Below are 27,525 nucleotides of genomic sequence, written 5' to 3'. Positions count from 1 at the left end.
CGACGCAGTCTCCTGCGTGTCATTTGATTTGATTAGAAGGAGAATGATATGCATGTTAACTCTCCAGCCCTACTTTTTCCCCAATATATGGTGCTCGGCTTGAGGTCGAAACATCTTCCATTTTCTAAAAAAATGGTGCTCGGCTTCTGATCTGTTGCGATACCGATACCGTTCCATTTTTTTAAAAAAAATGGTGCTCTAGAAGACTAGAAGTGTCCATAACATCCGAGGGAGTTGGACTGGAGCTAAGTATCCCTACCCCATGCATCAAACAAATTTTGTATTGTCGATTTACTAATCATCGACAGGTCTCTTTGTGTCTTATGTGGTGGATTTTGGAGACCAAATTAAAAGGAAATAAATATTGCACCATGATTGGCCATCACCAACGAGAGGAAAAACAAGAAATTAATTCACACAAGACTATGGTTCAGTAGAGAAATGTAGCAAGAAAAAATCTTAAATAGTATGCCTTTTCACAAAATTCTACTGTTAATTTATTTTAGAAAAAAAATTCTAGCCCACGCTAATTTAGATGTATCCTTAGATGTTGGTCACCATACATATGGTACATGCTAATTTAGTTACTGTGGTGTGGTCACTACTTGGAACATTGATGGGAAAAAATATTTTCCTTCGTCCAAAAAAAAAACTCCAAGCGTGAGCAGTGTTGTAAGGTAAATACTCCAACAAAACTAAAAGCACTCGCTGCTGGGGACAGAGCCTTCAGTACCGGTTCCTAACCCTATAGTACCGGTTGTGCAACCGGTATTGCTACTTTAGTACCAAAGAGGACCTTTAGTACCAGGTCAAATAACCGGTATTAAAGGGTATTAAAAAATAAAAAAAAATCTGCCGGCCGCACCACGCCGCCACGCCCGAGCACCAGAGCCCTGACCGCACAGCACCTGAGCCCCGCACCAGAGAGAGAGAGGGAGGGAGGCAGCATACTTACGTTGCTCAGCCACCACCGCCGGTTGCCGCCACCGGTGCTCCTCAGCCCACCAGTTGCTGCTGCCACCGAATCTGAGGGAGAGGTGGCCGCTACTCCAAGATCCACGCGCTCCTTGCTCTGCCACGCCTGCCAACGCTCCGCCGCCTCGCCGCAACCTCCCTTCTTGTCTCTACCGCTCCTCGCCATATGAGGTGAAGGGCAAGCTGAGGGGGGAGGGACGGCGACGGCAGGGGCGGCGATGGGATCGATCTGTGTGGGGGGGGAGGGGATTCGGTGAGGCGCGGGTGAGAGACTGGATGAGAAGGACGAGCGGATAAGTAAGTGTGGGGAGGGGGGTTGAGCGTTGGGTGAGAGAGAGAAGGGGCTGATGACACGTGACGGGAGGTACCTCTTTAGTACCGGGTGGAGAGACTTCACCCGGCACTAAAGGTTACCCATTAGTACCGGGCTTCACCCCGTACTAAATGCCCTCAGGCACATTAGTACGGTTGGAGGCTTCGACCGGTACTAATGAGTGACATTTAGTGCCGGGTGAAGCCTCCACCCCGTACTAAAGGGGGTCACGGGAACTCCTCGGGGACTAGCCGTTAGGCCCGGTATTAATGTGAGCATCAGTACCGAGCCAAAATGCAACTGGTACTGAGCCTCGGGACAAATACTGAGTTTTCCGACGGTCACTGGTTGAGAAAAGTGATACAGATCGTACTACAGAAATGAGATGATAAATGAGTAATCTATGGAAAATAAATGAGGGTATTTATAGTGATTCCCCGGTCGATTCTTTTTATACTAAAATTCATATGCGTTTTACACCCGTACACTTCATGTTGCATGTTGAATTGATATACGCCAATGCAACTTTTATTAATTGTAGCGCTCCAATCCGACAGGCTAATATACACGAAATTTTGGTACTAAGAGAAGCTTCTCTTTCCGCTTCACCACGAGCCCGAACACTTCTGCCATATCAATGTCATGCCCCTGCTTCCCCGGCGGCAGCTCCCAGTCAAAGCAGTACACAAAGTTCGCCAGCATCAGCTCTACGGCGGCCATCCCGAAGTTCATTCCAGCGCACATCCTCCGTCCAGACCCGAAAGGCAGGAACTGGAAATCGTTACCTTTGAAGCTAACATGTGCAGCGCTGGCATCACCGATGAACCTCTCGGGGATGAACTCCTCGGCATCGTCCCCCCAGAATCGGGCGTCCCTGCCGATGGCCCAGGTGTTGATCAAGACCTGTACCCCAGCTGGGATCGTGTAGCCATCGATGTTGCAGCTAGCCATAGAGACACGCGGCGCGAGCAACGGAGTCACGTTGTGTAGCCGGTGAGACTCCTTTATAACAGCCCTCAGGTAAGTCATGCCGGCTAGGTCGGGTTCGGTGACAGCGTCTGCTTCCTTGGGGACGCTGCTCCTCACCTCAGCTTGCAGTTTCTTCATCAGGTGTGGCCTCCGCATGAGCTCGGCGATGGTGAACTCGAGCACCGCGGCTGATGTCTCTATCCCCGCGAAAAACACGTCCTGTGATTTCATAACTCAAAGAACATATTAGACGTACGAGGAATATACTAATGTATTTCTATTCATAATAACTCAAAGATTTCGCTTGGGAATTGGAATACTTACAAGCAGGAGAGCTTTCATCTGTTCTCTTGTGAGGCCGTACTCCTCTCGAACGGAGAGCAAAACATGTATGAAGTCATAGCCCTTCGCATCACTCGCCGCCGCCGCCGGCGCATCATACTGCCTCTCGTGGTCATCGATCAGCGGCTCCAGCAGCTCGTCCCACCTCCTCCTCAGCCTCTCCGACTTGGCGCGGACCACCTTGCTGAGCACGCCGAAGCGAGCAAGGAACGGGAAGAACTCCTCGATGTTGAAGCCGCCCAGGAGCGGAGACGTGTCGGAGACGAGCTCCCGGAACAGCTTGTTCCGGCCCTCGGTGTGGAAGGAACTGCAATTGCCCATCACGGCGCGGCACGCAAGATCGTTGGTGTACGAGCTGAGCAGGTCCCCCACGTCCACGGCCACGCCCGCGGCGGCCGCCTCGCCGATCTTGGCCATCACCCTGCCCACCTACGCACCCAAGCACAGCATGCAACTTATATATTTACAACGTTATAATAAGTAATCACCTGATAAATCTTCAGGTTTATCACAAAGCCAATGGTCTTCAATTCCTTACCTCTTCCTCGCGGGCGTGGCGGAACGACTGCACCTTCTTGACGCTGAGCAGTTGCGTGGTGACGAGCTTCCTGACCCGCCGCCAGTAGTCACCGTAGGGCGCGAAGCCGACGTCGGACGGGCCGTACATGATGACCTCGGCGACGAGGGACTGCGGCCGGGACGCGAACACGTGGTCGTGCGTGCGCAGCACCGCCTCGGCGGCGCGTGGCGACGACGCGACGAGCACGGGCATCGCGCCGAGGCGGAGGAACATGAGGTCCATGCCGTGCTTCCTGGCGAGGTTCCGGAGGGAGACGTGAGGGAGCGAGCCGACGAGATGGAGGTGGCCGAGGACCGGCAGCGCCGGAGGGGAAGGCGGGAGGCGGTGGTCGTCGTCCAGCTCCTTCCGCTGCTGCCGCCGGTCCCTCGCGCCGTTGGCACGGAACCATCTTGCCAGCGAGAAGGAGCGCGCGAGTAAGAGGAGGACGAGAGGGAAGAGCAGCAGGAGCCACGCTTGCGGAGCCGCCACCATCTCGCGCATGAGCTATCGTGCAAGGTTCACCCTGGCGAAGGCGAGGAAATAAGACGTGCCAGTACTACGGCTAATTATGGAAGGGGAGGTTGATTTATTTGTGTCCGAATCTTGCCGCTTTCGAACAAGGAGGAGGGCAATATCGATCACATCACGTGTCACTGACGTAGCCACGTATGTTGGAGAGATTTGTACACTTCCTTATCTGGGTGGGGCCTGTACGTAGTCAAATGATGAACAGGTACCTCCACCAACCAGGCAACAATAGATCGTACTAATGATAACAAATTAAAAGCCTAGAGGAGACGCCCTGGCCTGTGCTTGGCGCATGCATGGCGGGGAGCTGCTGAGTGCTGACCTTGGCCGCGGTCAGCAAGACGTGGCATGGCTTTGCTACGTGCGGACGCACGAAAGCAGGAATTTTTTTTTATTTTTTGTTTTACAATTTTGCAGAATAAATAATCGAACGAAAAATTTGCAGAAATAGAACTACGCCGTTGTACGAAACGGCGGCGGGTCCACTTCCACCGGTTGGATATGCGTTTTTCGCTGTACCAAATGGCACTAGCCTACTTTAGCCGTTTCGTACGGCGGTAAGTGGCTTTACGCTGTTTCAAGTGGTGGCAGGCTCCCCCTACGTGGTTTAGCTAGGTTTAGCCGACCTTAGCGGGGTGTAGGATGCTATAGCCGGTTCAAACGGCTATGGCGGAGTTATAGGCGTTTGATTAGTTATTGTTCGTGTAATTTTGTATGATATTTTTAGAAGTGAATATGTAGTTCTATTGCAATATGTAACTTCGTAATTTAAGAGAGGTAGAGTGATTGAACAAAATAATTGGAGATTTAACTCCCGGCCATTAGATACATAGCTGTTTCCAGCGAGATTACAACGGATCCAAACGAAATTCCTAAACCAAGTGGCATGTTGCTAAACCTAGCATGCCTTAGGTAATTGAAATAGCTGGGGAAAGAGCCATGTCTACTTCCTAGTAGAACTGGCTCTGCAAGAACTGCGACGGCCCAGCTCCATAGTAGCCAGCAACCCCAGAGGATGGTAGAGACAGGACGCGATCCTTGTTGTGGTGGTAGGGGCACTTGCACCACGGATCGGTGCAAATCAAGTCACCTATGATGTCAACCGCCTAAGGATTCGCGTGAACTTCGGACTAAAGATCCTTAACCTTATGCTCCAGGTCAAAGATCTTGCACTTCAGGTAGTGTATGTACTCCTGCGTTGGCTCAGGAAGTGGTGGATGCGTAGCGGCAGTTTCCTTCATCGAGATAGGTCTGAACATGATGTTAGTTTGAAGCACAAGAAGTTTAGAAAGAGTAATGAAGTAATAACTTTACTCACTAACCCATACAGGCATCGAAAGAAATAGCGACTTCCATCACCGTAGCCATCATAGAGCTGGACGACACAAGCCACGCCATTGTGACACATTGGCCACGCATCCTGGCGGTCGTCATAAAGCCTAAGGGAGTTTGGAGGGGCATAGTTAGCCCTGTCCTCCAAAGGGAACTCGTCGAGGGGTGCCTCATACTCCGTTGGGCCAAAAGAACCTGGCCAAGTGATGGTTGGAATAGGAGCACCCCCTCCTCTTCCCCTCCCCCCATGACCTCTCCCTCTTGCGGATGCCATAGTTCTTACTCATGCTCAGTGGCGTGGAAGGATATGGGAGTCTTACTCGTGCTCAGTGGCGTGGAAGGATTTGGGAGAGGGGGGTTCAATATAAGGAGTGCTGAGATGAAGACGCGTTGTGCCCCCATGTGCTCAGTACGCAGTCGTGTTCAATCATCCTGAGAAATGGTACATATAGCTTTTGCAGGTGCAAGGATGTAAGTGTAAGTGTGGAGTCCCATCCGCCTGAGAAGGCATCACAATCAGGGTCCTTGCAATCTATAGTGTAGCCTTTTCAGCGAGGGTTCACGTCAACACTATATAATGTAGGCTTTTCAGTGAGGGTTCACGTCAACAATGTGTAGTGTATGCTTTTGAGTGAGGGTTCACGTCAACATTGGAAACCACTGTTTGAGTAATGTACTTGCCGCAGAGTAGTGTAATTGAAATAGTGTGGAATCTCAGTACTCGATGAAAGGAGATAAAATGTTATAACAGTAGAAGTAACAGTACAAGTAATAGTACAATGCCATCCGAGGTGCTCAACATGACAAATCTAAAAGAGCACCTTCGCTAGGATAGAATGCCTTAAGTAATGTAAATCGATGGAGGACAAGTAACATCCTACTGGGTGAACCGGGGAAGTTTCCCCTTCCTCGCTGTTTTAAAGGAAGATTTTGCCTCCTGCTGCTCCATCTTCTTCTATCGTTCTTCTTCCTGGAGGAGCTGTGCCTAACGAGTTTCGAATTCTTCCTCCTACCATTTGAGTGCTGCCTCTCAAGCACCTAACTCCTCACGCGGTCTTTGTAGTTGATCCTCCTTGCCCTTCAAACGGATTTGTCGTTGGCGGACGCGTCGTTCTTCCTCAAGCTGAGCAGCACATGCCGCGTCTCGAGCTGCTTCCATCCTTCCGTAGTATTGGGCTTTGGTCTCCAGCTGCACTGGCCAAAGGGGCACCCCCCTATAGGCCTAGCGTCGATCCATTCCATAAATGTGCATGCCTGCATGTTCACTCGTTATTAGTTAAAGGAATCGGAACATGTAGAAAATATATGTAAAATCTTTGTGAACAAATGTACTGACCACGAAATTATCATTAATGTCGGGACACTTGAAGTACCTACACCCCTTCTCCCCCCTGGATCTGTCATTCTCGCATACCTGCAACCACGCATGAGCCGCAATGGAATTTGGGGCGCTCATTCCATGGTGGAACCCCATTTGACTCTTGCCTCCATGACGACATTTTTTAGAGGGAGACGCAACCTCACTGCAAATGGTGGATTCAGCTTGGGTAGTGTTAGTAGTACGTTTGAACGTTGGCTGAACGTCTCATACATAGAATGCTATTAAGATGGTCCATGGACTATGTCCATAATGGCAAATGGAAAAACACATGTATGGACATCATAGCCTACACCGGCCTACTTGGGAGAGGCGGGGACCGACCTGGGTGAAGTGATGTCTCGACCAGACAAGCTTTGCCGAGAGGACCGAGGAGAGGGTGAGCATGTCCGCTTTTGTAGTAAATAGCCTACAGAGTACTGTACACTCTAGCGATTCAAGAGCTTGGGCATCATGGATGATTTTTTTGTTGCAAGCATCGAAATGTACACAACACACACTGGATAACATCGTAGCCTGCACCGGCCTATATAAGATAAAGAAGGTCCTATGCACTAAATGCGTCCTTGCTTGAAACGAGGCTCACCGCGACCACGACCTTGCCTCGTTGCCCGCTGCGCTGCTCTGGTCTGGTACTGGTCGTACGTGAAGGGCTCCGGAGGGGTAACATCGTGAGGCGAACGTCCTGGTCCGGCCGCAGGTGGTGTCACGAAGTCCTGGGTGGCACCCTGTGTGGGAGGCACGGGGGCATCCCCCAACTACGAAGGACCAAGCTCGTTAGGGTCGAATCTGAAAAGATCATCCACCCATGCCGAGCTCGACCTCTGTCCTTCCTCCTCGACAGAGTCCTCCAAAGCCCCTCCGCAGTCTATGAACCCTGTTATGGATTCAAGAAATATTATTGTAAGTTTTGTTCTGTATTTAAAATGGAATAGAAAGCATGTATTCACGATGCACCGAGGTGGTGTAGCTCTGTACCCAGTGTAGCTGAAGATGGCCCTGCTCCACTTTAAGCTCGGTACATCTGCGGGGCTGTGTTACGAAATTATATGTTAGTACGAGGAATTAGACAACATTTCGTTAGTGGAAAATGAGAAACTAACGAACGTGTACTTGTCGAGGTCATGTACTGTGAAACAGTGAACATGCCGGGGGGGCATACCAACACGGTGGGACAATCGATGGCCCGGGGGTAGGTGCATGTGCCTGTGGTGCAGTACAGGGGTCGGAGTACGGCGGACGAACGGGTGGCTGAAAAGATGTAACAGGCTGGTGAATAGGAGCTGGAGAGGACGAATGGGGGTAGGCAGCCCGTGGTGGAAGCACGACATCCTCGTGACCCCCACGACAGTTAATGGCCTCATGAACCTACTGCAAATGCCCAATGCCCTCCTGTACAGTGTCTCGTGGTCCCTCACAGTCATGTCCTGGAAGTGCTCGATGCCGCACCTCAATGTTGTCTCTACCTCTGCAATAACGTTGTACTTTTGGCAAGGACAGAGTTGAAGTTAGGCACACCACATGATGCAGTTTGAGTAACAAATGATGCAGAAGCTTACTGCGACATCGAAGTTGACGTCCCTCGAACGAGGGTACGTCTGCATCATAGGCGCGGTCTCCGTCGGTGGCTGTCTCGGAACGTACATGACCCACACCCTGTTCCTCGATAAGAACCACCGCAGGTACGCTGCGAAAGCATCATCATCGTGCTGACGGTTCTCGTCCAGCACCTCCTCCGAAGCGTCCGCCCACATCTCCAACCACGGAACCATCCTCGGACCCCATAGGGTCCCAAACTCACCACCACCTTGATGGGTCCACCTAACATAACCATCGTGCAACGGGTTAAAGCAATGAAAAATCTTTATTACAAGCAGAATGAAAGGGTGGGGTGTACCTGAGAACAGCAGTCGGGACGACGTGAGTAACAAGGACTGGGGAGTGCTAGTACCGGCCGAACTGCCTCATCACACAGTGCACTGCGTAGTCCTCGACGTGGATGCCGTAGACCAGTGGCCTCTTCGTCATCCAGTACTCCATGTCCCAATGGCACAACGAAGGGAAACCATGCGGGGCACGAGCGTGCACCTCAGCTACGTTGTACAGTCTCCACCTCATGTCGGTGTTGACAAGAGCGTCGAACTGACCGAACAAAGTCAGGGTACAACTTCTTTGTCTGGACCCCAACCCACAATCCCTACAAGAAACAAATTCATGAAAACGTTCACAAATCAAAACATGTAAGCATGCATCATATGAATTGAGTAATTGTAGGTGTAGTACTCAAACACCACATCGACCCCATCATGGGTCTGTCGACATCGTCGTGGTCGAAAGGCAGCTCCGGGTAGGGGGCCATGTCAATTCGTGGCCAACCTATTAGGAAGCGCTCGTACGACTACAACTGAAGCATCAACGGGCAACCAAAGAAGATGGGCTCCATCGAGTCTACCTTGCAGCAGCCCGTGCAAAGGCCCCTGCAAGTCGCTGCCAATGCAGCTGAACCCCAGTTGTACTGCGGAACCTCATTGAGCGGGGCCTCCGCAATGGCCCTCACTTAAGGAAGTAGGTGCTTAGGCACCGAGTTCCCTTGTGACGTGCAGAACATGATCCACCCAAAGAGCCACAGCAGGTACGCCTCCAAGTGCCGTGCAACTGTGGCGTCGTCGGTGTCGTCTCTCATGTACTCGGCCTACACAACAATAAAAGTTAGTTGACAAATTGACAAAAGTTAAATAAAATGATATGGAAAGTCAGGTAACTAAGTACTCACACTGAACTGCATGAGCCACTTCTTTGGGGGCCTGTGTGTCGTGCTGAAGGTCCGGTACGACTTGGCTCGATTGTTCCGCTGAACGTGGGCAAACCAAGCCAACAACTCCTCACGCCAGCTAACTGGCACGTCCACCGCGACAACAGCCCGCCCGGCACAAGAAGCCCACGTAGGAGGGAGAAGTCCTTGAGTGTCGGGGCCATCTCACCCACTGTGAGGTGGAAAGTGTGTGTCTCGGGCTGCCAACGGTCCAAAAGAGCTACTAACAGTGACATGTCGAAGTGGAACCGTGTCGACTTCTCCGCCCCCCGCGCATCGACGTCTCCCTCAACCAACCTCGCTAGAGGGAGGAGGCCCACAGCGCATAACCTGTAGCATGCATACCATTTATTAGTTCAAACAATGCAATGTTAGAACTTTCCACTTATTTAACTAACTACGACGTACCTCGGAATCCAACGGGCGTCGATCAGCATCGTCGAAAGCGGGACACATACTCGAAACGTACCTAGCCTCGCACCCCGTACGACTGACATCAACGGCCTGTGAAGGCCGTCCAAGGTAGGGTCAAGCAACTCAGGGGTCTAATACTTCTCTGAAACCTGCTGCACCATACCTGGAATACGAAAAATATAAGTGCACACCAAAAATAATAACAGAGGCAAAACGTAAATGAAATAAAATGCACTAGATGTGATATTGCAAAGGCAGCATAAATGAAATAGTACATGATATGCAAATATTACAATGTCTTAGTACTACAAATTAGGTTACATTCCACAATCTAAGAAATATAGGAGTCTCTCGACATACAACAAACGTCATGAATGACATTACATATGACAAGGTTCGCCTAAGTTACAAATTCACAAACATACAACACAACGACTTCACAAACATAAAACTTCCTCGATGCATGCAGCAATAACATGGGTGCAAGGCATGTGCGGCAACCTTAGATTTTGGCAAGAGCAAACACACCCTTCATTGCTAATGATACACTCCTGTGTGTGCTTCTTGCGCCTCCCCCCAATCGACCTTTGTCCTCGCAAACAACCTCGAACCATCGTTCCACGGCTCCTACTTCATTGACACGATCTTATGAGCCTTCTTAATCGCCTCCTCTATGTACTCTGTCATCTTGTACCTATAAATTTTGTGATTGTCGCGCATTGAGTTATCACCGACATGATACCTTTCCTTGAAATACTTCATGGTGCGATACTGAAATAATTCCACGATACCGATAAGGCAGTCCCCGAACACCGTGCAGGACCCAGTTGTAAACCTCAGCTAGGTTTGTAGTCATTATTCCCCACCGAGCACCTCCCTCGTCATAGAGTAATGCCCACTTTTCCTTCAGCTCATGCTCAATCCACTATGAGAAGCTCTTGATGGACCTTCCCGTCATCGCCTGACATTCGGACCATCAAGTCCGACATCCTCCAGAGACATAGGGTGGTCGGCCTCGCTGTTTACTGGCCTCTTGCCTAGATTTTCGAACTATTTCTTTGTAAGCTCATCAAGTTTCTTCCACAGCAGGTTAAATTTCCTCTCCTGATTCTAGCTGCATAGCCGCTTGAACATTTTCATAAGGGACTTCTTCTTGAATTGACTATGGAAGTTTGCACCCATATGCCTCATGCACCACCTACTCTTCAAGTCTGGCCATATCGGCACCCTAAAATGTTGCACACTTCAATTCTGTAGGTTTTCGATTGCTTGTAGAATGCCTTTGTGCCGATCATGAATTAGACAAACACCCTCCACGTCCTTCACAATCATATGCTTCACCCTCTCCAGGAATCAATACCAGCTATCTCAAGATTCTTTCTCCACAAAGGCGATCGCCAGCGGCAACACCTGATTGTTACCATTGGACCCAATAGCTATCAAGATTGTGCATTTATACCTTCCAGTACAAAATATACCATCAATGCAAATGACTGGGTGACATCGCTGAAAAGCCTCAATGCAAGGACCCAAGGCAAGGAATGACCGTTGCAGGACCTGTTTGCCTGAAAATTGAGCACATAGATAGGCTTTCAGGTCGTAGTAGCTTACTGGGTTCCTCTGGCATATGGTGTGCAATAGGAGAGAGAGGTTATCATACGATTCTTCATACGTACCCCACTTCATCTCTAGCACCTTCTGCTTGGCTGGGTAGACTTTGTTGTAGCTAACCTTGTACTTGAACTTCTCCTCTATGGCACAAATAATCGACTTGAGCTCGAAGCTGGGATCCTCCACCATCTGAGGATATATGTATTAAGCAACAAAATCAGCAGTGAGGTTGTCGTGTGTTCCTTCCAATTCATCCAGCAAACATTGGTGCCCAACCACTCTAGTCACCTCCCATTAATCCTTCCACTTCCCCTTATATGCGTGCACCCTAAACAGGCAATTGCTTCACACACAGCACACATCATACACCGTCGGATTGCTCTTCACCACCCTGAGCTGACGCTACAAAGATAAAATGGACCATCGCTTCACAACTGCCTTCACCTCATCCCCACTGGGGTACATAGCACACGCAAACCTCATTCTCCCTGTACTCCCAAGGGATATTTTCCCCTACATTGACCTTTAGGGCGAAATGGTCATAAGTTGACCAGTTCCGCGGGATAGGGTAAGCATCTTCCTCATCCGACGAGTCATCATCCATGGCACTATTGGCCTTTTCTTCTTCCCTCTCCACCTGCTCAACTAACTCATGCATGTCTTCCCCCTCATCAGCCTCCCCATTTGGCTCACGGGTTGCAACATCATCCTCTACATTTCCCTTTTCTGCCCCCTCTTCATGAACTTCTTCATTTTGCCCATCAGTACGCTACACACCTTTCTCGGCTTCAACTTCAGCACTTTCCACATCTTCTTCCATTTGACTGCTAGACCGAGTCTTCGTGAACACTTGAACATACAATATGAGCGATAAACCGTGCTTCATGCAACCATTTACATAAGTCCGGTAGTTCTGGGTTTCTTCAAGCGAGATCAGCTCCTAAAAGCTTATATCAGGTCGTCTCCTCACTACAGCCCTAACAGACACATCCACTTGATCTCTATCAAGACCGAAATCCTTACAAAGCCACCTACATAGGCCTCCCTAAGTCCTCTCTCTTGCTCTCGGTAAATACTTGCATAAAGACTGAAATCCACTCAAATCTACCCCTTCTGAACCATATCTAATCTTCCCCCAACCATAGAACACTTGGAAATATAAAATTTCCGCATGCCTACCAATACACACGACACGAGCAGTGCAAGTACTCTCAATAACTTAAATCAGTTAACTCAAACGACACCTACATTTCAATATACGGTCCAACCTTACCAACTAATTCATTTAATTTTACCAGATCAATATACATGATACTATCATATCCCATTACAAAATATTACTACATTAATGTAACCTTAAACCACGGGTCAATATACGCGACAAGAACAAAAGTTCTAACTAAATCTAATAATTCCAACTACCCCTGAAACAACTACATCTTAAATAACTGTACATAATATAACTCTAGCATTGCAAATAATATTCATCTAAAATTAATCTACATAAATCAACGAACTAATTGTACTGTCAACTAAATACCTAAGCTAAATCCACTAAAGCTAACTACACTGTGAACGAATTAAAAAAATAACTAAACTAGACTAACTAAACTAACTAGATTTGCTAACTACACTAACTAAACTAACTACACTAATTGAACTAACTAAACTAACTATATCTATCCACTACACTAACTAAACTAACTAAATTGGAGGATTAAAAAAATGCCTCTAAGAAAGCGACGGACTCTCAATCTCCCTTCCCCCTTTCCTTCCTTCCTTCCTTCCTTCCTTTCCTTTCTCTCCCTTCTCCTCCCTCCCTTCCTCTTCTCTCGGTCTGGCTCGCTCGGCTCTCGCTCTGGCATGGCGCGTGAAAATGAACTGGACGAGAGCCCGGAGCGGCCGCACGTCTCCTTTATATGGGGAAGCCCCGCCGGCTCATTTGGCGGAAGTGCCCCACTTCCGCCAATTCAAACAGCGGCCCGCCAGTTTCGCCAAATCACGCAGCGAAAGAGCCTTGACCCCGCACCACTGCATCCCGTGGGCAGCCCGCCGGACAGGGGGCGGTACGCTGTATGCGGGGCCCTACCGCTATTTCACCCGGCAGTAGGTCCCCTTACCGCCGTTCAACCGGTGATACTCCTTTACCACCATTTTGTACGGCGGTATAGTTCTATTTCTGCAAATTTTTTCATTCGACTATTTATTTCTGCAAAATCGTAAACAAAATAAAAAAAAACTTCCGAAAGCAGAAAGACTTCGGCAGTCGATCGGGACGCGAGCCCTGCGACGTCGCACGCGCCGTGGCCCGTGGGCGGCGGGCTGGCTGGCAGTGCCGCACGCCACGAGCGAAGCCAGCAGCTGGGCCTGGGGAGCGGGCGAGCAAATGCGGTGGGCTAGTACTTCTGGAAGGCTGCTGGGCCGATGGTATATTTGTTTTGGGCTCGATGGGAGTGAGGTTGATGCGGGCCGGCTAGTAGAGTGGGGCTGGCTAAGGAAGGCAGGCCACGGGAATAAGGAAATAGGTCGTTTCGGTCCAGTTCAAGACTGGGTGGGAGTGTGGTTTTTATTTTTCTTTAATTTTGTATGCATTTTGGAAAGGATTTCAAGTTTTCAACCGAACAATTCTTGATGATATGTATTATCCTTGTTTCCAGTTGGCTTTTAAGTGCACGTTTGCTCTGAAAGGTCTAATTTGTGAAAAAAGAGCTTACATGTTCAATCGAGTTCAAGTTAATTGGCACCCTTGCAAATTTCACGGCCAGGGAACAACCCGGACTTCCATTTTTCTGTTAGGGTCCATAGATGAGAAATTAGCATTAAATAAAAATTCTCAAATTGTAAAAATAGAAAGGTAGGCCTTTTTTGGAATGCGAGTTTTTTTTTCCGAATCCTATGCGAACTGAACAGATATTCGTATGGAATTCCTGCAAATTTTCTATGTCCCAAAGGAGCTTTTAGATTTGTGCAAATTGGCTAAACCTGATGTACTGCCTGCCTGATAGAAAAAGAAAGAACTTAGGAGTATCGTATGCTAAATTCTGCTGCATTTTACTGTGCGAGTGCGTTCCCGGTCTCAACTTACGTCCACTATCAGGAGAGGGGACTAGACGAGATAGAGCATCATTGTGCAGCTGAACGCGGTCACCCAGATGTAAATACCCCGATCTCTCCTGCCCAGAACCGTCATTACCCACCACCACCACAGCCAACGCACCCCGACAGGCGGGGCCCAAACGCCACCCCTTCCACAAAAACCTTGCACGCAATCACGAAACAGCCCTCGCCAACCCGCAGGAAACTACGATACCGCCCCACAGCCCTAGCTCCACCGATAAAACCCCACCACCTCCCGTCGCCCACGCCTCCCTTCCCTTCTCCTCTCTTCCCCCGAAAGAGAGGTCGCAGACGGAACCCTCCCACCCTCCCCACACAACCTTCGATTCCTCCGCGATTTCCCCCCGCGCGCTCGCCGATTCCTCGATCGAACGCCGCGCGATTCGCTTCCTGGTCGGATTCTCTCCCCCGAAGCATGCAGCCGGATCAGCCTGTGATCAGCTTGCGCCCCGGCGGCGGCGGCGGCGGCCCGCGCGCCAGCCGCCTCTTCTCCCCCGCCTTCGCCGCCGCCACCTCCGGCTCCAGCGACTTCCTCCGCCCGCACGGCGGTAGCGCCTCCGGCATCTCCAAGGTGAGGGGGGCTCGATCTGGTGGGATGTGTCTGCTGTCTGTAGCGGGTTCGATTGGTCTGCGGCAGGGCGGTAGGCGGAGATCCGGGGGAAACGATCGGATCTCGTTGTTAGGGAGCGGGGTGAATTGTAGAGGACCGTCTCTTGGCGCTGCGTGCTGTATCGTTGTCAGATACGGGGAGATTTAGTAGCCGTCACGCCATTTAATGAGGTTTCATGAAGTGCTGATGCGTAGCAAAGGATTGATACTCATAGCTGGGATGCGATTTGGTAGATTCTGATGCATGGGATGCGCGTGCTAATGTGTTTTTCGACCTTCCGGGCTTACTTGCCCTAGTATGTGGTTTGTGGGGTAAGATATTATGTGGCTAAGTTGTTAGCTGAACCTGACTTTGCTTGTTTGTCTATTTTATAAGGACCTATACTTAGTAGGACGCAAGATTTGTTTACATCGTTTACTTGTTTTGATTGGGTTCAGTTCTTAAAATTATACCACAGATTGTAATCTGCTGCTAAGTTCAATTTGCAAACTTGTCAGTGCTAGTCTGACATACCCAAATTTGTGGTGCAGATTGGTGATTCACATTTTGAGCCACGTGAGCGTGTTCGTTATTCAAGAGATCAACTTCTTGAGCTCCGCGAGGTACTTGTTACTTAATGTCAGATGCTTCATATAAAGTCGGTTTCTTGATTGAGGCTTTGCTAAGAGTATCTCATTACATGTTTCATTTGTGGTTTAATGGAGAGGTGCCTATAATGCAGCTTGGCATATGTGGAATAACAGAAATTCTTGTAGAATGTTCCTACAGTCGTGCTATGGCAAAAGAAGCATATGTGCATTTTAAAATACTACCTCCTTTTATTGCATACCACTGTAAGTTGCAGCCAGATGGCAACTTCGGCTGAGAACAAAATTCTCTAGATTGAATGCAAGAAAATGGTTTCAATGGATTACTTTCCTATTTTTTTAGATTTTCTTGAGCATATCACTTGGAAAATTATATTTCTCTGAAAGTTGTATCTTGGAGACAGTGCTGTATTCAAAGTGAAATACATTTTTAAACTGAGAGTAAAACTGAGGATGAAGGTAGAGTCGTTCAAAGTACACAAGCGTGACATGCTGATGTTAAAAAGTTATGGCAGGACACCTTCTAGCTGATTAAACTTCTCTTTGATCAGTAGTTTTTAGGTAGCTTGTTCTAATTTGAAAGGATGGCAACTGAAAAGGCTGGATGAGTCTAGATGTTTATGTGCTATCTTTCCTTTTAGAGATATGCATGCTACAGCTCTGCCAATTTCAGTGACTTGGTTAACACTTCTTGGGAAAATATTTCATATGACACTGGGTAACTTCATGATTGTAAATAGCTGTGAGGCTGTCATTGAATGCATCATGCAGTATACTTAGTTGACCTACCGTTCTTCTTGATATTTTATACGCTTTGTCAATTTTGCGTGCACTGATTGCAGTTCTTCCCCTTTACAGATTGTTGATGTCCCTGAGGACATTTTAAGAATCAAGCAAGAGATTGATGCTGAGCTTCATGGTGAAGATCAGAGCTGGCTTCGCAGTGAATCTACTGTGAGCTCCCCATTTTCTTCTATTTACTATTTTACCTTCTACTTTGCTCAGATGTTCCTTGACCTTGCTAAACAGTTGACAAGAGTCATTTTGCTTAAACCATCAAAAAACAATTCATTTCTGCACCTTTTTCCTTAATTCTTAAGCTAGTTCTTTGTTATTCAGGTTCAAGTGCAAACCCAAGCCCCAGCCCAAGCACAAGGAAACAATCGGTATGCTGAGGCAGACAACCGTGATTGGCGTGCACGCTCAGTACAACCACCTCCGAATAATGAAGATAAATCTTGGGACAATATTCGTGAGGTTAAAGCTTCTAGCAGGCAGCAAGAGCAAGCTAGAGATCAGTCAAGCTCCCAGTTTACTTCAAAAGCTCAGGTACCTTCAATATAAAGAGTATAAATTGCTCTGGTTACTTTTGCTGTTCCAATGCATTTTGAATATGCTCCTATGCTAATCTTGTTCGCTCTTTATATTTGGCATATTTTGTTTTGCTTTTGATCGAAACTGAGTTGGTTATCTACCCATATATGTTAGTTACTCTGCTTGTTGGATGCAACTTGTTTCATCAATGTTTTGCAGAACAACTTGATTCTGCTGACCTATTATCATGTTAATGTTCGAGTCATCTGATTTGCCTCAATAATTGAGTTGGAGATGTTTCATTACTCTATTTGGTTATGGTTATACCTTAGTCACGGATGTTGGGCATGTAAATTACACGAAGTTGCGTGCTGAAAACAAATTGTAACCAAAACAACACTGACCTGAAGTCGAGTAAACCGGAAGCCCTTAGTCGTATGCCTTCAAGGCTTCAGCATTACATATTGTATTATTTATTATATTAACATAGCTTGCATGTGTATTGAGCAGTCTAGCCATTGCAATCTGTCTGTTATTTTCATGCACTTCAGATCATTATCATTCTTTTATTTTTTTTAAATTCCAGGTTGGCCCTACCCCTGCTCTTATTAAGGCTGAAGTACCTTGGTCAGCCCGAAGAGGCAATCTCTCGGAGAAAGAAAGAGTCTTGAAAACGGTGAAAGGGTAATATAATGATTATGCTTTTGAATGGTTATTTAAGTGTGATGTTTGTTGGTATTATTTAAAAATAAAACTTCTGCAGTTGTAGTTTGCCCATTATTTGTTGTTTAACTGCTCTTAATTGTGCAGTATACTGAACAAACTTACACCTGAGAAATTTGATCTACTCAAGGGTCAACTAATGGAAGCTGGAATCACTACTGCTGATATTTTGAAGGTTTGTTTCATTCTGCCTAGAAATTCCCTTGCCTTGTGTGGTAACTTTCAGCACTGAGTACGCCCTTATCTTTTTATTCCTTTCTGTTTTCTGAAATTTTGATATCTTGTGCTTTTGATTCAGGATGTTATCTCCCTCATATTTGAGAAGGCAGTTTTTGAGCCCACCTTCTGTCCGATGTATGCTCAACTTTGTTCTGATCTCAATGACAAGCTCCCATCATTCCCAGCTGAAGAACAAGGTGGTAAAGAGATCACATTCAAACGTGTGCTATTGAACAATTGTCAGGAAGCCTTTGAAGGTGCCAGCAGTCTAAGAGCTGAGATTGCAAAATTAACTGGCCCTGACCAAGAGATGGAAAGAAGGGACAAAGACCGGTTGGTCAAACTTAGAACACTTGGAAATATTCGGCTAATTGGTGAGCTTTTAAAACAAAAAATGGTTCCTGAGAAAATAGTTCATCACATTGTTATGGTACGTATCAGGAACTAACAACAGTACCTTTATTATTCAGTGAACATTTCTAATCTATTTTGCGTATGCAGGAGCTGTTGGGGGCTGGGCCTGATAAAAAACCATGCCCTGAAGAGGAAGATGTTGAGGCCATCTGTCATTTCTTCAATACGATTGGTAAACAGCTTGATGAGAACCCAAAGTCTCGGCGAATCAATGATACTTACTTCATACAGATGAAGGAGCTAACAGCAAACCCTCAGCTTGCACCACGATTGAGGTTCATGGTTCGCAATGTGATTGATCTCCGATCGAATAACTGGGTGCCCCGACGGGAAGAGGTAAATAAAATCACTCAACTATGATTTGGCTTTTCTACATTTGCAATTACATTGATCCCAAGCATGCTTATGTTCTACTATTTTTTTATATGCCACTTAGACTGTACTTAAGTTAATGCTTGGTACTTTGACTGAACATTCTTGATACCGTATGTTGTAGAATGGCCAAAAAGCATAGTGACAGAATTGTATTTCCACTTTCAGCTCCCTTGTAAAATTATTCTGAGATCTATGCTGTTTTGACTTTCAGATTAAGGCCAAGACAATCAGTGAAATTCACTCTGAGGCTGAAAAGAATCTTGGTTTACGACCTGGAGCAGCATCAGTTATTAGGAATGGCCGTAGTTCACCAGGAGGACCCCTTTCGCCTGGAGGGTTTCCAATGAATCGGCCAGGAACTGGAGGTATGATGCCTGGGATGCCTGGGTCGAGAAAGATGCCTGGGATGCCTGGGTTAGACAATGATAACTGGGAAGTTCCGCGTTCTAGATCAATGCCAAGAGGCGACTCACTCCGCAACCAGGCTCCGTTGCTTAATAAGCCGTCAACAGTTCACAAGGCATCATCTATTAACTCCAGGCTTCTTCCTCAAGGCAGTGGAGCAGCACTAATGGGCAAGAGTGCACTTTTGGGAACTGGTACCCCATCTCGTCCTCCCAGCTTTGCTACTGCGCCAACACCAGCTCAAACCACACCATCTCCAAAACCGTTAAGCGCAGCTCCAGCCGTTGCCCCTGTCCCTGATAAACCTGCCAGTGCTCCCAAGGGGAACTCTGCTGAGCTTCAGAAGAAAACAGTGTCTCTTCTTGAGGAGTATTTTGGAATACGTATTTTGGATGAAGCACAACAATGTATTGAGGAGTTGCAGAGTCCTGGTTACTACCCTGAAATTGTTAAGGAAGCTATCAATCTTGCCCTAGATAAAGGTACCAATTTTGTTGATCCTCTTGTTAGGTTACTGGAGCATCTGTACACAAAGAAAATTTTTAAGACTCAAGACCTGGAAACTGGATGCTTGCTGTATGGCGCTCTGCTGGATGACATTGGCATTGACCTTCCTAAGGCTCCAACACAATTTGGTGAAATTATTGCTCGTCTGACTTTGTCGGGTGGCTTGAGATTTGAAGCTGTGGAGGAGACTTTAAAGAAAATGGAGGATACCTTCTACCGTAAGGCAGTTTTCAACGCCGTCATGAAAACCATGGAGGCAAACCCATCAGGTCAGGCTATCTTGGGTTCACATGCTGCTGTAGTCGACTCCTGCAAAAGCCTTTTGGAATAAGGTCTCTCAGCAGCTTATGGCCTATATCAACTTTTCTGGATGCTGTATCTAGTGCGAGGCAGCATCGTGTATTCTCTTAATAGTTTAGGTGTCCGAGGAACTCGTACCAAAGATGTGAGGAACAGCCAGTTTTGAGCTGTATAATTTTGCGAGATCAGATGAGTGTTGATTATTGTTTCGACAACAATGAAGGGAAAGAAAGAAGCCATGGATTTTGCTCTTGGACTGCCAGCTTAATTTGCTGGAGCCCGAGATGAACAAGGCTGAATGTGATGTTTTTGTGTCCACCTCTTAAATGTTGTTAGATCTTTTTTCTGTGACTACACATTTTGTAACAATGTACTATGGTTTTGGAATATTTTGTCGGTTACAATATATTGTGTTATTTAGGGGTCAGGTTTTGGTCTCTAGGTGTGGCTGCTTTAAACTTGTGATGATGGTGCGGTATGGCCCCTGAATTTCCCTGCTGCTAGCAGAAGATACGATGTTAGGCTGCTATGCACATGGCTTTCGCTCTGATTCTGTAATTTCGTCGTTCAGCTGCACAACTGCTGGTTTCGAAATCGCAAGAAGTTTGCCGCTGTCTCAGTTACAGTAGTTTATTTTTTTATAGAATTTTGCATAATTTCTTCATCGGCTTAGTCGAAAGGCTCAGTTGCCCCACGGTTCAGTCGTTTCATCCGCTTGGTGGCGCATTTGCAAAGCTCTCTCTGCGTTGCTCGTACGCAACCTCCGCCTCTTCCCCTTTGCCCGACCGGCCAAACCCACCAATCCCTCTTCAACGCTCTACCAGCTGTTGCGGGCGGGGGCAATCGGCAGCATTCCTGCTTCTTGGTAGCCTTGATCAACATTCCTGCTGTACTTTCCCCACTTCTCGACTGAGCAAACCTTTTCCCCCTCGGTTCTGCTCGCTTCTGCTCTTGGAATTGCCGCGGTCTGACTGCAAATTCGCGTGCTAGGTTTTGGTCGGTGGACTCTGCGGCGGATCGCGGCGGGATCCCCGAATTCCAGTCGCCAGCTGCGGTTCCGCGCCGAGGCCCGAGGGCATGGTACGACGATCTAATCCTGCTAAAAATCCAACTGTCTGCTCCTCCACTGGCGGCCTGCAGGCTATTTTCACCGTTTCTACTCTAGCCGTTTCTGTGGTTATTAGTGGCCGTGGAAGTTTGTACAGGTAGCGCAGGCAGCCGGAACCGGTGTTACCTGTTGGACCTCAGCAGGCCTTGTCGGCCCCGTGCTCATGGCGACCGCGATGCTTAATTAGTTTCATCATCAGCGAGCATGGTTAGATGTCGATTGCAGTTTGTTCTTCTGGGGGATTTTGTTTTCTGGTTGTTGCCCTATTGGATGGTTCTTGACTGTGATGAAAAAAATTTCGGCGGTAGTTATTCAGTTGAGAATGGCCGAAGGTGCGCACTGCAGTCAGTGAAAAGTGAGAAAAATTGCAGACTGCTCTTTAGCGCCTACTCTTTGTGAGCAATATCATGATAATATCAATTGTGTTTCACTCTCAATGTATGTGAATAGTGAGAAAAATTGCAGACTGTCCTGTTCTTTAGCTCCTACTCTTTGTGAGCAATGCCATGATAATATCAGTTATGTTTCGCTCTTAATGTCCTGACAGCAAGGTCTACTTGAAACTGATACTTATTCCTCATGACCATAATGCCTATATCTGATTCAAGGCTCTTGCAGGCAGGAAGGCATACCATCATTCTCATGCAGCCGTCCCAGAACAGAGCGACAAGGACATTTTTGGACTTCGATTCAGTTAACCACGCACTGGATGGTATGTAACTTTTCATTTTTGTATTATGCTTGTTTAAAATGTAAATGCCATTCTAGCATTTACAATTACTTTATTTTCCTCTTTTGCGAGGAATTAATTACTTTATTTTCTCGGTCTGTTTGTAATGGTTAATCTTTCTTGATTCTTGAATGTAGTTCATTGTTTTTAACCAGTAGTATGATTCACTTTCCCTATGTTTAAATCATCTCCTTCATGCAGTCACTGATTTGAGAATGGTTGCATATTCTTTCCTTTCTCCAGCTATGTAAACAGTACTGCTATTTTTTAGCCATTAATGGTGCAAATGATGTATCTACTAAAATTTCATCAGAGAGCTATAATCTATTTGCTTCAGTCTTTATTGGTGTGACATGGAAGTTGAGGCCCCCATCTTCTGCTTTTACTGGTTCTTAAGTTGTTGACTTTTGCATATAACTGATTGCTCTGCCAATTGTTGTGAACAAAACATTAATGCTTGGGTTCTTTTTTATTGATTTTTATTTGGAGAATATGAAAGTTACATTGGTTTCAATGAAGATATGCGGATTCACAGATTCAGCTCACCATATGACTAAAAGAATGTAAGAACCACCAGAATGTGCCATACTGCCATATGACCATATTACTCAGCAGCTATATGACTCATATTTGAGCTCTTTGTTACCAACACACCTTTGTTCTTACCAGTTTGTTCTCTGAAATGGCAGGAATCTGTGGCCTTTATGAAAGGAAAATCAGGAACATCAACCCGATGGTCAGGAACTTGACTTATGATATCAGTGACCTGTACAATTTCATCGATGGCCTGACTGACATAAGCGCACTAGTGTGAGGACATGTTTCTTGATTTCCAGTTTCAATCAGCAAGGTGAACCGACTAATCACATGATGCACAACTTTCTGGCGCTTGCAGGTTCGATGATTCCCTTCATGCTTTCCTGCCATATGACCGTCAGTGGATAAAACAGAAGCTGTTCCAGCACCTGAAGAGGCTGGCCCAACAGTAGAGCGCTGGTGGCTTTTAGTCTGCGTGAGCCGGGAACCAAGGTGCTTGATTGTTGGTTCAGGCTGGTTTGAGATCTCTGGGGTGTCTGTATAAGATTTCTTGGCAGCCTAGCAGTGTTGATGTAAAACCGTGTGGTTTGCAATATCATTGCAGGTGGTCTGGCAACTGGCATTGTACTGTGAACGGCTGAACAATGCAGCTTCCAGATAATCATCTCTTTATATCTGAGCTCCGATTGACTTGGCATCATGGTGACTGATTTTGGGATTGGGAGGGTGCCAATTGATTGTCGAGATTCTCACGCTATAAAAGAGCAAATGCAGTCGGGGCTCAGGTTCAGTACTTCAGTATGGCCGTGTTCTAATGCTACTTTGATCCTTTGGGTCAAGTCGCGCACGGGAGAGTGGCCGGGTTGCGCGCCGTGGGGGTGGAGCCGTGGTTCGTGGAGATGGACGGCGGTTGTCTCTGAGGCACGTCCGCGCACGGTGAGGGCGACCGGGGCAACGAGGCCGCAGCGTCCGAGTGCTTGTCAAGTTGACAGCCAGCTACCGAGCGCGGAAGATGATCTCACAGGGACCCCGGAACAGTCTCAGCGCCTGGTGCCATACCGTTAATACACGGTTCAAGCGGCTGGGCCAGACCACACATTCAGCAACAGGACAGGTTTTCGAACTCAGTTAGCTAAGAAATCTCGTTTAAAAAAAAAGTTAGCTAAGAATCGGAAATGGCTTGTGTCAAATGCATGGCTACAATTTCTCCTTGTTTATTATGGATCTAAAGAACTTGTACCCGAAACACCGTATCATTCCAAAAAAAAATGGATTTCTATAACAGGAAGGACTTCGTTCAGTAAATGTGTATGGTTACAACTTACAAGGAGTAATTGAAGTGCCTAAACTGTGTATAACAAGCTATGCTTGAGCTCCGTCGACTCTTGCTAAGTTGCTCATGCCTGCTGCCACCTTTGTAGTGAAACTTGCATGTCCCACCTTTCAGTATCAAATCTCCAATTCCTTTGTTCGATGGATTGTCTTCCCATCTTCAACTGACGGATCGCAAAGGGTACGAGCAGTGGAATCATATGCCGATCATGATATTTGACACATCATGAATCAGTGGTCGGATCACTCTTATTAACCAGCGGGGTTGATTCCACATCATCGGTTTCAGCATCAAACATTTTGGTCCGTTCATCCTCAGCCGCCACATTGGGAGAAATACAGCCAGAATCATCTTGAACAAGGACAGAGAATTCAACCGATCCTGCCTTCACAGCTTCTGTAGATTCACCATCTTGAAGCATCTCTGCAGGCAGGAGCGTTGAGTTCTGATCACTTTGAGGAACAAGAAACAGTAGTGTCAAGGGGACAAGCCTTGAAATGTTTCTAATCAAGACGGCGATCCAGAGGTTACTGAACTCCATTCGAGTCACATTCAGCTTGTGCAGTAGCAGGCCACCCCACCAAGCAGACATCAGCAACCCGGCATTTTGTAGGGACATGAGTAGTGCGTAAAATGTTCCTTCGATGCCGGGGGAACAAAGCTTGGAGCAAAGCACAAGAAGTGGCAACCATTTGAGTCTACCAACCATTTGGGAGATGCTGTTATCGATCATCGCAAAGAAGTAATCCGGTATGCCAATTTTCAAGTTTAACCGGGTCACCAATACCAGGTCGAGCATTCCTGCCAGACTAGACAGCACTTGGCCCCATAAAAGTATGCTGCGGAAAGGATAGTCCTTCAGGGTGGTTTGGTATAGCAAAACTCCAAGTAGTGAACCAACTGAACCAATGGCATAGATGAGACCAATAGATCCCTGTACAGATGCAAATGTTCTGTAAGTCCTTCGGCAACAAGGCATCGCGATAACAGGTAGTAAAAGGTAGTAATGAAATTTCAAGATAATCTGCACAGCACACTAATGGAAAAGTAACAATAGAAAATACATAGAGAATATTTGAGTGAATTGGCAGGTGTCAAGCTTTGACGTTCATCGAAATCAAATTAATATTGGCCTGGCCAAGTGGCCATAAGCACATAACACAAAATTTCATGTTCATCTATGGAAAAGAAACAGTTTAGTAGCTTGCATGTCTTGCTGTCTGGTCGTTGTATGAGATAATCAGAATAGCGCCAGATGATGACATATGAACAAAATGGATTCAGCTGAAATGAAACCTCTTCTTAAGAACTATGTGCTTGTAATTTCTGGCTTTTAGTCTTTTCTGTATGAACTGATGATATCTAGTAAGTGTGGATACCTCAGAAAACCCAGGTCCAACCACAGGGTCTGTGTACCAGTAGAACATTCCTCCCTGAATATCCAAGCTCAAATTGTGAGAAACAAACATATATATACATGGCTGCCAGACCTCAGGGCACTTCAGTGTTGCGCCCATACACCGAATCGCTTTGTAGAACTTTTTATGAACCTGAATTCAGCAAGATCTTAAGTGTGCATTACTGTCCATGGCTGCATCAACAGTTCAATCAAACAGAAATGTTGGTCAGTTATCTGACCTGCTTGTAGTCAACTTCTGCAGCACGGTTCTCCTTCAGTAGAATCCCGGCTGAGAGCACAAGTGCAGAGGGGATACTCAACAGGCCAAGAGCAGCCTTTGAACAACATGAACCAAACATATGATTTTATAATAACGAGTCAGAGATAAGTATGACAAACAAAGGCAATCAGTTACCAGAAATGTCACACCTGAGAACCCATTGAGTGAACAAGCAGGCCGCTAATGGAGAATCCAAGCAATGCCCCAAGAGAGGAGCTAAACCCACACAGGCTTTGCATGTCGGAAGCAAGGGCCTCGTGCGTGATGCTGTTCTGAGCGACCACGGCGTCCACCGTCACGTCGGCTATTGCGGCGCCCGCGCTCTGCGCCGTCAGGGCCAGCAGTGCCGACATGATCCCCAATCCGCGGTGCATGGAAAGCATCAGCATAGACGATACGCCGACCACGCCTGCATTATCGCAAGACAAGGATGCAGAACGCGCTGGCTCGACCAATCTGATGGAACCAAGGAAGTTCAGATCTTTAACCTGCGAGAACGAAGTACGGGCGGCGGCGGTAGCCGGCGACCGGGATCACGTCGGTGAGCAGGCCCCAGAGGGGCTTGACGACCCACGGCGCGTCCGTGACGCCCTGGTAGAACTGGGCCGCCGACGGCTGCACGCGCTGCACGTCCTTCCAGTAGTACCCCGCGGCGACGCCGCCGACGGCGTTGCCGACGCCCTGGCAGGCGCCGTAGACCGCGACGACCGCGAGCACGAAGCTCCAGTGCAGCTCGCGGGACAGCCGCCGCAGCCATCGGCAGGGGAACGCGACGCAGCTTTTGCCAATGGTGACGCCGCAGCCGCCGCCGGCGGGTTCTTGGAGGCGGAGGGCCCTGTCTTCCTGGGACTCCATCCGGGCAGCTTGCGATGACCAATTACTTCCTTCGCGGACGGGATCTAGCGAGGAGCCGCCGGAATCCGCTCAAAAATAATGCAGGTATCGGCTAGTCGTCCGAGCTCACTCAGCTCGGGGTTTGACTTCACTGGACTCAAATGCTCTAGTAGATCGTGATCTGCCATTGGTGCGCTCTGCAGGTTCAGGTTTGCCTGCTTCTGTATCTGTACCGCGTGTGAGCATTGGATATGGATCCCGTTCTACAAAAGTGTCGATCAATCCATCAGCTACGCCGACCAGACAAGAATGTCTGAATCAGTGAATCGTCTGCTTGTCTGACTGGTGCCCTGTACAAAAATCATCACCTCCCGTGCTGCTGCGCTGTCGCTGTCTCATTTTAGTCAGATCAGGTCAACAGCTGCAATGCATGTTTATTCTTATGGCTTTTACCTTTTATATTCCCTTTTCCCTTATAAATAAATCCTCTTCATGCTTTACGTTTTCCTTTTTCTTCTTATTTAGCATTCTCTTCCATTACGTTGAACTTTCTAGATATTTCATTGTCAGCCGCATCGTTTTCCCAGTTCAGGAGCATTTGGATTCCATTGTCAATAGGGGGGCACTATACAGTCGGTGGGTACTCGAAAGAGATACATCTCCATTTGTTCAAACGCATCCAAGTTTCTCTCCGTCATTCTTCATGATATTTTTCCTTTAATGAGATAAAAGAACATTTTTCATTGATCTTTTTTCTTAAAGCAACTCTAGCAGACCCTCTAAACAGTCCCCTACTCTAAGTTTAGAGGGTCACGTCAAAAAAAAAAGTACTCCAGCAAGTCCTACTTGCCTCCTCATTTTGAGGAGGCCTCCAAATTTCCCCCCTCACCCTCCATTCGGTTTTCTAGGGAGCCCTCCATCTATTGTGGACATTTTTATGACCCTTATTAAAAAAATAGAGAGAACCCATTTGATCTTTAGGAGCTTTAATTTGAGGGCTATTACTGGAGTTGCTCTTAGTTGTTCAATTTTGTTCGAGATGCCCTAGTGTTTTCAGTTCATGCTAGATTGCTAGAGGACACCAAAGGGGATTTAGTAAATTTCTAGCACCAGATATGCATCCCATTAATCCTGTCTACTGTCATATATTACCAAGCTGGATAGTTTCAGGACAAGCAAGGACTGAGATATCTGTCATATTGTTCAAAGCAAACGAACCATCGATTAAGATTGTGCCAAATTGTGCCTGTACCTTTAACCGGTGACTCGGTGAGTAAGCAATCATCGCTAACTACACAAGGATCACCTGGTAGAGAGAGAGCTTCTTCTCCCAAGGCAAAAATCACCCCAGCATGGGCGCATCAATGCCCGTGGCTCCTCTTCCCTTACAAAGTTCCAATCAATGGACTCCCCATCTCCAATGTTGATAGCAAGCTGTTGCTTTGATTCGAACCGTCTCTGGAATCATTGCACAAGCCCAGCGTCAAATTAAATCACTGC

At 47.2% G+C, this 27,525-nt stretch overlaps 4 protein-coding genes across 5 annotated transcripts; 2 read left to right on the top strand and 2 right to left on the bottom strand.

Moving 5' to 3' along the window:
- Window positions 1-1,690: 1,690 nt before the first annotated feature.
- On the bottom strand, window positions 1,691-3,717 carry LOC101778724 (indole-2-monooxygenase). The gene is made up of 3 exons (XM_004976061.4): window positions 3,138-3,717; window positions 2,582-3,028; window positions 1,691-2,476 (listed from the first exon to the last, which is right to left on the bottom strand). The coding sequence occupies exons 1-3, from the start codon at window positions 3,657-3,659 to the stop codon at window positions 1,847-1,849; spliced, it is 1,599 nt and encodes a 532-aa protein (XP_004976118.1). The 5' UTR covers window positions 3,660-3,717; the 3' UTR covers window positions 1,691-1,846.
- A 10,899-nt stretch (window positions 3,718-14,616) lies between these two features.
- On the top strand, window positions 14,617-20,241 carry LOC101778322 (eukaryotic translation initiation factor). The gene is made up of 9 exons (XM_004976060.3): window positions 14,617-14,921; window positions 15,491-15,562; window positions 16,406-16,501; window positions 16,667-16,876; window positions 17,448-17,545; window positions 17,672-17,759; window positions 17,883-18,233; window positions 18,305-18,553; window positions 18,804-20,241. Exons 1-9 carry the CDS (start codon window positions 14,766-14,768, stop codon window positions 19,833-19,835), a joined length of 2,352 nt encoding a protein of 783 aa, XP_004976117.1. The 5' UTR covers window positions 14,617-14,765; the 3' UTR covers window positions 19,836-20,241.
- A 267-nt stretch (window positions 20,242-20,508) lies between these two features.
- LOC101776687 (enhancer of rudimentary homolog) lies at window positions 20,509-22,863 on the top strand. 2 transcript variants are annotated; one of them, XM_004976058.3, is made up of 5 exons: window positions 20,509-20,669; window positions 20,795-20,884; window positions 21,531-21,624; window positions 22,332-22,452; window positions 22,538-22,863. In XM_004976058.3, exons 2-5 carry the CDS (start codon window positions 20,882-20,884, stop codon window positions 22,629-22,631), a joined length of 312 nt encoding a protein of 103 aa, XP_004976115.1. In that variant the 5' UTR covers window positions 20,509-20,669; window positions 20,795-20,881; the 3' UTR covers window positions 22,632-22,863. The 2 variants fall into 2 exon arrangements, with proteins under 2 accessions (XP_004976115.1, XP_012703335.1); XM_012847881.2 differs by having other exon boundaries at window positions 20,511-20,693.
- Window positions 22,864-23,416: 553 nt separating this feature from the next.
- Window positions 23,417-26,474, bottom strand: LOC101777926 (probable folate-biopterin transporter 2). Its single transcript, XM_004976059.4, has 5 exons — window positions 25,680-26,474; window positions 25,341-25,600; window positions 25,151-25,246; window positions 24,892-25,062; window positions 23,417-24,446 (listed from the first exon to the last, which is right to left on the bottom strand). Exons 1-5 carry the CDS (start codon window positions 26,044-26,046, stop codon window positions 23,736-23,738), a joined length of 1,605 nt encoding a protein of 534 aa, XP_004976116.1. The 5' UTR covers window positions 26,047-26,474; the 3' UTR covers window positions 23,417-23,735.
- Between the last annotated feature and the right edge of the window lie 1,051 nt (window positions 26,475-27,525).

Source organism: Setaria italica, chromosome VII (assembly GCF_000263155.2).
Source record: "Setaria italica strain Yugu1 chromosome VII, Setaria_italica_v2.0, whole genome shotgun sequence".
NCBI classification, from domain to species: domain Eukaryota; kingdom Viridiplantae; phylum Streptophyta; class Magnoliopsida; order Poales; family Poaceae; genus Setaria; species Setaria italica.
Note: the sequence above shows the minus strand (reverse complement) of the source record. Positions and strands in the feature narration are given on the sequence as shown.

What these genes read in the sequence shown, in the direction of transcription:
- LOC101778322 (XM_004976060.3), top strand. Translation starts at nt 14,766, where the DNA reads ATGCAGCCGGATCAGCCTGTGATCAGCTTGCGCCCCGGCGGCGGCGGC. An exon ending in GGCTTCGCAGTGAATCTACT is followed by an intron (nt 16,502 to 16,666) that starts GTGAGCTCCCCA and finishes TTTGTTATTCAG; the next exon opens with GTTCAAGTGCAAACCCAAGC. An exon ending in GGGTGCCCCGACGGGAAGAG is followed by an intron (nt 18,554 to 18,803) that starts GTAAATAAAATC and finishes TTTGACTTTCAG; the next exon opens with ATTAAGGCCAAGACAATCAG.
- LOC101777926 (XM_004976059.4), bottom strand. Translation starts at nt 26,046, where the DNA reads ATGGAGTCCCAGGAAGACAGGGCCCTCCGCCTCCAAGAACCCGCCGGC. An exon ending in TTCACTCAATGGGTTCTCAG is followed by an intron (nt 25,247 to 25,340) that starts GTGTGACATTTC and finishes TGTTGTTCAAAG; the next exon opens with GCTGCTCTTGGCCTGTTGAG. An exon ending in CAGAAGTTGACTACAAGCAG is followed by an intron (nt 25,063 to 25,150) that starts GTCAGATAACTG and finishes TGCTGAATTCAG; the next exon opens with GTTCATAAAAAGTTCTACAA.
- LOC101776687 (XM_004976058.3), top strand. An exon ending in AGTTAACCACGCACTGGATG is followed by an intron (nt 21,625 to 22,331) that starts GTATGTAACTTT and finishes CTGAAATGGCAG; the next exon opens with GAATCTGTGGCCTTTATGAA. An exon ending in ACTGACATAAGCGCACTAGT is followed by an intron (nt 22,453 to 22,537) that starts GTGAGGACATGT and finishes TGGCGCTTGCAG; the next exon opens with GTTCGATGATTCCCTTCATG.
- LOC101778724 (XM_004976061.4), bottom strand. Translation starts at nt 3,659, where the DNA reads ATGCGCGAGATGGTGGCGGCTCCGCAAGCGTGGCTCCTGCTGCTCTTC. An exon ending in GCCACGCCCGCGAGGAAGAG is followed by an intron (nt 3,029 to 3,137) that starts GTAAGGAATTGA and finishes TTGGGTGCGTAG; the next exon opens with GTGGGCAGGGTGATGGCCAA. An exon ending in AGATGAAAGCTCTCCTGCTT is followed by an intron (nt 2,477 to 2,581) that starts GTAAGTATTCCA and finishes ATGAAATCACAG; the next exon opens with GACGTGTTTTTCGCGGGGAT.